The sequence below is a fragment of the Eleutherodactylus coqui genome, chromosome 12 (assembly GCF_035609145.1).
Source record: "Eleutherodactylus coqui strain aEleCoq1 chromosome 12, aEleCoq1.hap1, whole genome shotgun sequence".
NCBI classification, from domain to species: domain Eukaryota; kingdom Metazoa; phylum Chordata; class Amphibia; order Anura; family Eleutherodactylidae; genus Eleutherodactylus; species Eleutherodactylus coqui.
Window position 1 is genome coordinate 6,621,296 of NC_089848.1, and position 9,518 is coordinate 6,630,813.

The 9,518-nt window shown below is 43.5% G+C and overlaps 1 protein-coding gene across 1 annotated transcript in view; it reads left to right on the top strand.

Moving 5' to 3' along the window:
* Nucleotides 1–7,735, top strand: part of CDK13 (cyclin dependent kinase 13) — a 55,674-nt gene extending 47,939 nt beyond the window's left edge. Inside the window, exons 10-14 of the mRNA XM_066585077.1 lie at nt 1,518–1,634; nt 1,787–1,918; nt 2,623–2,825; nt 4,449–4,901; nt 6,259–7,735. Of these exons, the coding sequence (XP_066441174.1) occupies nt 1,518–1,634; nt 1,787–1,918; nt 2,623–2,825; nt 4,449–4,901; nt 6,259–7,079 (1,726 nt within the window). The 3' untranslated portion in view covers nt 7,080–7,735. The remainder of the gene's footprint in view (nt 1–1,517; nt 1,635–1,786; nt 1,919–2,622; nt 2,826–4,448; nt 4,902–6,258) is intronic.
* The last annotated feature ends 1,783 nt before the right edge of the window (nt 7,736–9,518 follow it).

A 9,518-nucleotide genomic window follows, 5' to 3' on the forward strand; every position in this document is an offset into this window, starting at 1 on the left:
ATCCACATCCATATTGCTATATTAGTGCATGCCTTATTTATTGGTGTATGGAGAATGCTGCAGCCATCTCTCCATATATTCCCAGAAGCCAACGCTCTATTCATTCACAGTCCCCATTCTGCTTTCATAGGGAAGCTGTCACGTTGAATCGTCAGTCTGATCTGTCAGTAGCGCGTTTGTAGAGCTGGAGGAGCTGAACAGATTTGTTTTTGAGAAAGGCTTCAGTATAAGGATTTGGTCACATCAGCGCTAGGGGTTTCGGGTTTTCTACTCCATTCAGGGAGCAGGAAATCTGCAACCCCTGGCTATACTGAACCGTCGTATGATGGACCTGACTGGACAGACCCTACTGACTATAATTTTGCACGATTTGACACCACAGCGCTGTATGCTGCACTGCTTCATCTTTGGTTGTTAACTGAAATCTGCGACCGAGGTTCTGAACAGAAGCTCCAACACTGATGTGAATGAGCCCTAACTTGAATTGTGTTCATTTAAAGTTTTTGCTAGTTCTTGGCTTGGTCCAGCAAGTGGTTCACATAATTAAAATGTGGGTCCCAGAAGTGAGACCTGTTGCCATCAGATCTGTATAGCATACTGTGGGTGTGAACCTTTTTAAAGGTTTGTCCACGTGTCTGCTTTTGATGGCCTAACCTTTTGAATAGGCAGCCTACAGGAGATCAGCTAGGGTTCACCACCCAGCTAATCAGCTGGTCGCCAGGCTGGTATGTTCATGCACTCAGATGAGTTCTGACGGCTCCATTCTCACTGCAGTGTTGAGTCTTGTTATTGCATCCCTTCACTTTATTGGGAACCGTGCCTGTGATACCAAGCTTGGCCACTGCACTGGAAACAGTGATTACGTCCTGCAGAAATCGACTCTATGCATGAGCACACTAGTCCAGAAAACGGCTGATCAGCGGGGGCCCCAGGTGGCAGATCCTTGCTAATCTTCTATTAGTGGCCTATGCTAAGGATAACACTATCAATAGTTCACAACTTGACAACCCCTTTAATTACAGTCTTTAAATGGGTTTTCTGAGTTACTGATTTTAGACTGTTTTGGCCTCCCGTGCCTGAAACTATATAAAATCAATATAGTTGCTGCTCCAGCACGCTAACACCACCAGGCCAACAGCCCTGGGGATGTCCTGTAAACCTATCACGTAGGAGCCCCGAGGCAGATTCACTTGACATCCCTACCGGCCTTCTATAAGCTGTAGCGGTCACATTGGTTAAACAGTCAATGTGACTGCTGCGCCCCCGATGTATTCAGTGACCCAAGCAGCCGGAGGTAGTGAGTATTAGTTATGTTTACAGCCAGTGTGTTCTCGTCAGCCCTTCGCGCCCCCCCTCTGGCACCAATGTCCGGGGTTCTCGAAAAGCCGCTTTTAAGTTGAAGGTGCATAAAATAGACTGCAATGTGCATTTTCTTTTCTTTCCATGTCCCAAATTGCTGCAGGCTTCTGGTTCAGACTTGCATGAACACTTACCCTTTGTGTCTTTCTCTCCATAAGCCGCATGTGTGGCAGTCCGTGTCCTGCTGTATGGCCTGATGTGATAAAGTTACCATATTTCAATACCATGAAACCAAAGAAGCAATATCGCCGAAAACTCAGAGAGGAGTTTGCTTTGTAAGTATATCTTAGTAGATTTGTATAGCATTGTTACAGACCTTCCGTAGGTAAAGAGAATGCATCACCGCAGCTGTGCAAGAAAAAAACTGCGATATAACTGTTATTAAATATTATAATTAATAGAGAATAAAACGGTGATTATTTTGCAGCATCCCCACTGCAGCATTAGACCTGTTCGACCACATGCTAGCACTGGATCCCAGCAAACGATGTACGGCTGAACAGGCGCTGCTGTGTGAGTTCCTTCGGGACGTGGATCCATCAAAAATGGCGCCACCTGAGTAAGTAATGCTTGACGTTCCCTTCAACTGCTTTGATCGTTTGTAGTTTAAGGAGTATCCCGGTGATGGGTCACTTTTTTTGTTTTCACGTATTCACTGGATGGTTGAAAACTGATAGACCACTTGGGACCCCCACAATCCTGAGAATTGAGGACCTGTGCTCGTCTATTTTTGTTAGCCTATTGAAATGAATGGAGCGGCTATTTGTCTGCACCATGGAAAGGAATGGAGCCACTTGCGTATGTCTGTCCAGAGGCTCTATTCCCCACTACACTACAGAAATGGGAGAATGGTGAAATTTGGGAACTTGATGCACAAGCCTTCCATTCTCCGGATCGGTGGGGGTCCCAGCGTTTGGATCCCCACCGATCTATCCGTTTTCACTCATCCATCAGATAGGTGAAAAACAAAACGACCCATCACCCGGAACACGACCTAAATTTCTTGTGACTTTTGAGATCGTAATGGAGCCTTCAGAATAGGAACGTACTGCTATGTCTTCACACTGAACTTTCAGGTTGCATTATTGGTGTAATATCTATTAGTACTACTTGATTCTACCACATTGAACCTTTGTTTCTCCAATTGGCCCATCATGAATAATGGATTTAAATGCCACCGTTCGTAAACATCTTAAATTTTCAGGATTTTAGTTTATACAGAATTCAGACTTAATGAGGTTTGCCTGCTTGTTTGTCTTACAGCCTTCCTCTTTGGCAAGATTGCCACGAGTTATGGAGTAAGAAACGCAGAAGACAGAAACAAATGGGCATGGTTGATGATGTAACAGCACCAAAAATACCAAGGAAAGACTTATCTGTGGGGCTGGACGACAGCAGGAATAGCACACCCCAGGGAGCACAGGCGTCTTCTCAGAAACCTCAGGGATTTCCTGGTGTTGGATTAGGTAAGAATCAGCATGGAGCTGCAGATACTAGAAACCTTCTGTAAATGGGGGTACAAGTTAAAAAGGAAATTCACTTCTTATACACAGTGTGCTGGAAAGATGGTGAAGACTCCCACTTTTGTGTTGAACCCTGTTACCACCATCTATCTGCAGCGGATAGGGGGATTTTAGACCGAACGATTGTCATTTAAACAAGCAAAGTGACCGATAATCGTTTGGTTTAAACGCAAGTCAACGGCGAATGAAAATAGTTTGCTTCTCGCTTGTCGTTCAGTTTATGCAGGTATAAAAATTATCGCTGCCTCGTTCAATCAACGATTCTGCCCATCTTAACCGGCTGCACGAGAGCGGACAAGCTAATGATGACGGCACCGACTCCTTCACTGGTGCAAACAAGAATCGTTCAGTTTAAAAGCAGCATAATGTCCCTGCCTGAACAAGAGGAGATAAGCTACACTTTTAGTCTGCAGCTATTCCTCCAGGCGCCTCCTGCCATCCTTATACCAGTGCGGTCTGGGCAGAGCACACAGGTATCCTCATTGGAGGGGTGGGGGGAGAAGCTGCCGCCAGACATTCTTGGCGGCGGCTTATCTCTCATGAGAACACATAATCAGGCATGTTGCAATCCAACGTTTTCGATCTCCCTTTTTGTGTATTCGCCTCCACACACATTAGATGATTGCCTTGTCCGAACAATGATCATATGATGTATATGGGCCCTGTAATTGGAGCTCTGATCATACTTTATTTTGACAGTTTTTAAAGATGATAGCTGAGTTGTTTGCGTGTGCCTCTCTGTGTCCAAGGTGTGCTCCCTGAAAGTTGCTTTTTGGGGAGCCTTTCACCCACATACTACATTCCCAAAAAAGCTTTAGAATGTTTTTGGTTTTTTTTTCAGTGGGCAAAGTTATGTCTTACTTCTAGCTTTTAGTATGCAACAACTTGTATGTTGGGAATACAGAAGTGTTTTTTTTGTTGTTTGCGGTCTCATATTTAGACAGTTCTGTACTTTCTGCACACATCAGAAAGCTGTTCTGCCAATACAGCCCTTAGCGGGGCTCACAGCAGCATCGCTTGTCTCTTCATTACATGCACAAACTGGAAAGGCAGTTAAGGGGCTGTTAATTAACATCACGTGTCAGCGGTGCATTGAGTGTTTGAATTAATAAGTATTCAAATGTATTCAATGTTTTCATAGACTACTTCTGGTTACATGTTAGTCAGAAGTGCGTACTTTTGATATTTCACCTCTCTTCCACTCGGCAAAGAAATAAAGTTAAAGCCCTTACATAAAACGTAATAGAATAGCGCAACGTATCACGCTTTTCTGTTGTCTATGAAAAATAAAAAATTTAGCCAATGTTTTTAGTTTTTTTTTGTTTTGCAGCAGAATTATACGAAATGTTTTCCCACAAATTATATGTACAGCTTGTTGTTTATTCCTGGACATACTGGAATCAGGAGTCCAGTGGGCGGTCCTACTTAGTGATCGCCTACCCTGTATGAACAGCCATACTAAATGGGACCGCCCACTGGACTCCTAAGTTCAGAATAAGCAGGGATGTAGAGGAAAAAATGACAAGTTATACGAGTTGTAACAATTATTACACTTTCTATCTTGAGGTCACGTGAATACTGGGCAGCAGCTGAATCAGAACCAAGTGGCCATACTGCTGAATTTACTGCAGTCTCAGACCAGCGTCAGCATGGCACAGTTCGCGCAGGTGATGAACATTAAGGTGAACCCTGAAACTCTGCAGCAGTTGAATAATCTGAATCTTCCAGCTGGTATTCTAGCATCAACTAATAAACCGCCAGAACCTAAAGAAGAACCACCGCTTCCAGCTGCTGCGCCGGCTCCTTCAGAGCTGCCTTCCATCCCATCATTGACTTTACCGAAGGCCACGACAGAAGCAACTCAAGCTACTATTCAAAGCACCTTTGGAGTCTTATTGTCTCAGCTGTTAAAGGAACAGGAACTAAAACAAAGCACTGATGTAGCACCAGCGGTTCCTGAGAATACCGCCAGTGAGGAGCCAGTAAAGCCCAGACGACCACCCAGCCCTGCGCCTATTGGTATGTATGGTGGCTGCTTGTACAGGGAGGCTAGAAGCCTGGGATGGGACCAGCTCTTGGTTATCTGACAACGTATGTACCTACTATAAGCCGTGCTGCTTGCGTTCACACTTCAGGAGCTCCTTTCACACTATATTTTTGTGATCTGCTTGGTATATGGGCCAGGAAGATTCCAGGTGCTTAGATCACATGGCTCTGTAGGCCCCCATTTGGTCTCCAACTTGAATCAATAGATTCTATTACTCCATCCAGACAAATGCTGTAACTAAACATATCTGTTACACTGGTATCGCAGTAGTCTATGGATGCTAGGAACTGTTGTATGGGTGTGTTCGCATGTAGCAGATTTGCTGCAAATTTTTCTCAGCTGGAAAGATTTACACTATTTTGCTCCAGATTTTACCCCTTCAATTGGAATTCACTGGGTGAAATCTGCTGCAGATCTGCAACAAAATCTGTGTCAAATTGTGCACGAAATGGAGCAGATTTGTTGTATTCCGCAGCAAATCTGCTATATGTGAACGCACCCTATGGGTATCTATTTGATAGATTGTGGAAGGCTCATGACGTATATACTAGATAGCTACCATTATAGCCAATGGGTGACAGGTGGGATAAACGGATGCCTAATAGTGACAATCGCTCATAGGCTATAATGGCATCTACTTACAGATGGGATGTTGTACAGAATGCTATTATTTCCTGCAGGTGACCAGATCCTCCCATGTAGCCCTTAAGGTAGTTTCTATAGACTAGACTATCGCCCCTTGAGTAAAATAAGTTGCTCTATTTTACTGCGGAAGCCATCATGATTGAGCCCATTGTGCTCTATGGTCAGTTATACCCACAGCCTGTACGCAATTACATTGCTTATGGGCTGTGGCTACCCGCGTCATTGCTAAGCGACAGCGTGGGAAATACAAAAAAAAAAAAAGCTGTACAGCACTTGGCCAGCCAATTATGGGATGTACGCAGGGTCACCGGCCGGGCTCACAGCACGAATCCCATCCGTTTGTGTGAGCCCGGCTTTAGTTTGTACAATTAAGCAGTTTGCAGCAATTTTCTCATCTTCTGAAGAGTGACATTTGCAGTGAAAATCTCTAAGTTTTGTACGTGTTGAGTGTGTTGTGGGTTTGTGAATCGGCAGGCTCTTATTACTGCGCACATAACTTCTGCTACCTGTGGCTGCGCAGTGATGATCCTATCCACATGCATTGGACTGTAGACGGTTGGGTTATATGATGCAGAATCTGCACAAAAAAAAATTTGGCTGCCACACCCATCTGAATGGGCCTGAGTTCTAAAATATTGTGGTTTTTTTGTTTTCGTTTTTTTTTTTTTTTCTTTCCTTCCTCAGTTGAAACCGCTAGCGAGGCGAGCCTGGAGCCGACTCTCGAAGATCTACCAAATGAACAAAACCTTCCTCACATCTTGCCTCCAGATCAGCGGCCGCCTGAGCCACCAGAACCACCTCCCGTAGGTGAGGAAGACCTCGATTACCGGACAGAGAGGCAGCAGGTACAAAGTACCGGTATGTCGGCTGGTGACCCTCACGCACAAGTGAAGGCAGCGCTCTTACAGATTATTGCCCAGCACCAGGCTCAGGAACAAGACGACGTTGGGACAGATTACACTGGGGGGACATCATCATCTTTTCTACAAGCACCAGACTGCACTGAAAAGTTTGGACAAACTTTCCTGCCAGCCACATACAGCAGTGACCTAGCTGCTAACATGCCTGGCGTCGCCGTTATGGAGGGACATCTTGAAAATCAACCTGTTGACAACTACAGTACTTCATCTCAGATTAGTAGCCACCTTCCGGCACATACAGCTTTTCCTGAGCCCTTTTGTAACTCTGCCACCACTTACAGGGACAGCTACCTCAGTGCTGGCTCCATGTTGTTCAGCGGTGACAAAGACCACAGATTTGAGTATAGTCAAAGCCCTACGATACTTTTAGGAAACAATCTCTCTGCAGGGTTGGACAGTCGAAACTTGCCAACAGAAATGTCGAATTTTGGCTTCAGCACTAATGTACCAGAGCATCTTGGTTTACCCGCTATAATGCACAGACCTGCGTGGGCTTCTCCTCATCAGGGTCCCCCCTTCCCTCACGGACATGGAGGACACATGGGCACCTATGTCAGAGGACGGGGGAGGGGTTTACCATTCTAATTTTTTTTTTTGTTTTGTTTTATTTTTTTCCCCCCCTCAGGCAAAATATTTCTATCTGGAATGACTTTTTATTTTTCAGCATGGTTGCATTTTACAGCAGCCGTATAGTAGACTTGATTGATTGGACAACATCTTTATTTTTATGTAAAAAAAATAAAATAAAATAAACTAAAGTCTTGCAATACAACAGCAAAACAGTAGGGGGCGGTATGGGGGGGGAATAACTGCAATTGATTCTGCTTTTGAGAGCTAAGTAATTTACACATTGACAAATACTAGCGGAAATCTTTCTTTTGTACTTTCACTTTTAGTTGGATATTTATCTTAAGGACATCCATCCTTTTTAGTTTTCTCCCCCTCACACTTGCCGAAATTTTGAAGAATTCAGCACACTCGTGCATATTTTTTGTACATTTGGACCAATGTTTGGTAACGCCAGGGCAGCGCTTTAATTCCTTTATCTGTTTCTTTGTACAAAAAAAAATCTACCTTTTAGTCAAAGGTCACTGTCAATTCTTCCACAGCTTTCTGTGTCATTGTGAAACTTGTGCTCATTTCAGACAAAAAAAAAACACATTTTCCTTGTGATGCAAACAAACGTTTTATCAACTGTTCTTTCTATCAAGCGTAAGGAAATAAACGTTGATTAAAACGCTGGTGATTCTCAAGTCTGATCTTACGTGAAATGTTACTCTCCTTGCGCTGCTCGACACCCATCCACTACAGAATGGACATAAAGGCCGTTGCAGCTCGTTAGGTCTTGTGTGGATATTTTATAGAACATCCTTTTTAATAAAGCGTTACACTGGGAGTTTAACAAGGACATTTTGGGATTATATACTCTACGTTATGCTGTGACATAGCAGCACTTGGGGTACTTTTACACGTAGCGATACACGATTTTTGTTCCTGGGTTATAAATGTCATTTTCTAATTGGTTCTATCATAAAAACATGGAAAAAGATTATTAAACTGCAAAACTTTGTCTGCACATTGAAAGGTTTACATATTTTCATTAACCTTTGGGTTTCAGGTAATAGGAGGATAAAAAACATTTATATATCAAACCAACCATGTATTTTAACCAAAATGCTACAAATGGATGAAAAGGAACCTAGAAATCTAGTTTTTCACCAGAGTCTCAACCAATTCAACATAGTATTCAGCTTTATGATTTCCAAGGAAGCATTTAACTACTTTAACAAAACTGATCCATGCTGCTGCTTGTTCTTTGAGGAGTTTGAGAAACTCTTGACACTCAATAACTTTCTTGATTTGAGGTCCAACAAAAATGTCTGCTTTAACTTTTGCTTCAGGAAATGATCTTGTACAGAAAGCACCCTACTTATTAACGGGTTCCATTCTAGGAAGCTGTTCGTAAGTGCATTTGTTTGTATGTCCAAACAAATGCCTATATGGAAGGAGATCGTGGGGCGATCCCACTCCATACAACACGGCTGCAGGCTGTTTCTTACAGAAGACACCCACCTGTAACAGCTCCGATAAGCTGCACCGCTCATCAGAGCTGTTGCCTCTTTAAATACCGCTGTTAATTTTAAAGGGTTATTTAGCGTTAACAGCTCAGATGAGCTTACCAGAGCTGTGGCAGGTGGGTGTCTGCTGTAAGAAACAGCTGGCACCGGATGTTTGGGGGTCCTGCACTGCCCCTCACGATAAGATCACGGGATGCAGTGTTGTTGCCATGGGAGCCAGGGGCTTTCTGCAAGGCCCCAGGGCTGCCTAGGCAGAGTGCCTATTAAGTAATGCCATAGGCCCGGCTTGATAAAATGCCTATCCAATCACTGTACAGTATGATGTAATGCTACGGCATTACATCATGCTGCAATACAATTATTCTATTCGTATCTAGCGCAGTTCGTAATTCGAATGTTTGCAAGTAGGGGACCATCTGTAAATACTTGAATGCCACTGATTCCTTGTCCAAAGCATTGACAAATTTGCTTTATGAGGCCTAGTTTGATGTGCAAATGTGAAATTTAGTACAAGTAGTTCCCATTTAATGTTATTCTTTCCCACAGAAACACTGTACATTCAGGCCAATATCATCTGTGGTAGCATGCTCTGGTGTCTCTGCCATCCCAAAGATAGCATGGGACATTAGTAAACCCTGGGAGTTCTTCTAGAATGTTACTGATGCCGTCAAGGTGTATGAGGTGGCAGCAGCAGCGGGTTATTAGTACAATTTACACACATAGCATTACTTTTACACTTGTACTAAATTACTAAGGTGTTGTGTCACACCATTACCAATCAACCTTATACAAAGGTGTAAATGAAAAAGTGCTCTCATAACTTGCTCCAGAAGTTACATTTTGATCTCAAGCTACATAAATAGACAAGCTTGCATCTAGTACTCGGGCATTATGATATCCCCACTATAACTCTGATCACCCTCTACAGACTACCAGGATCATCTGA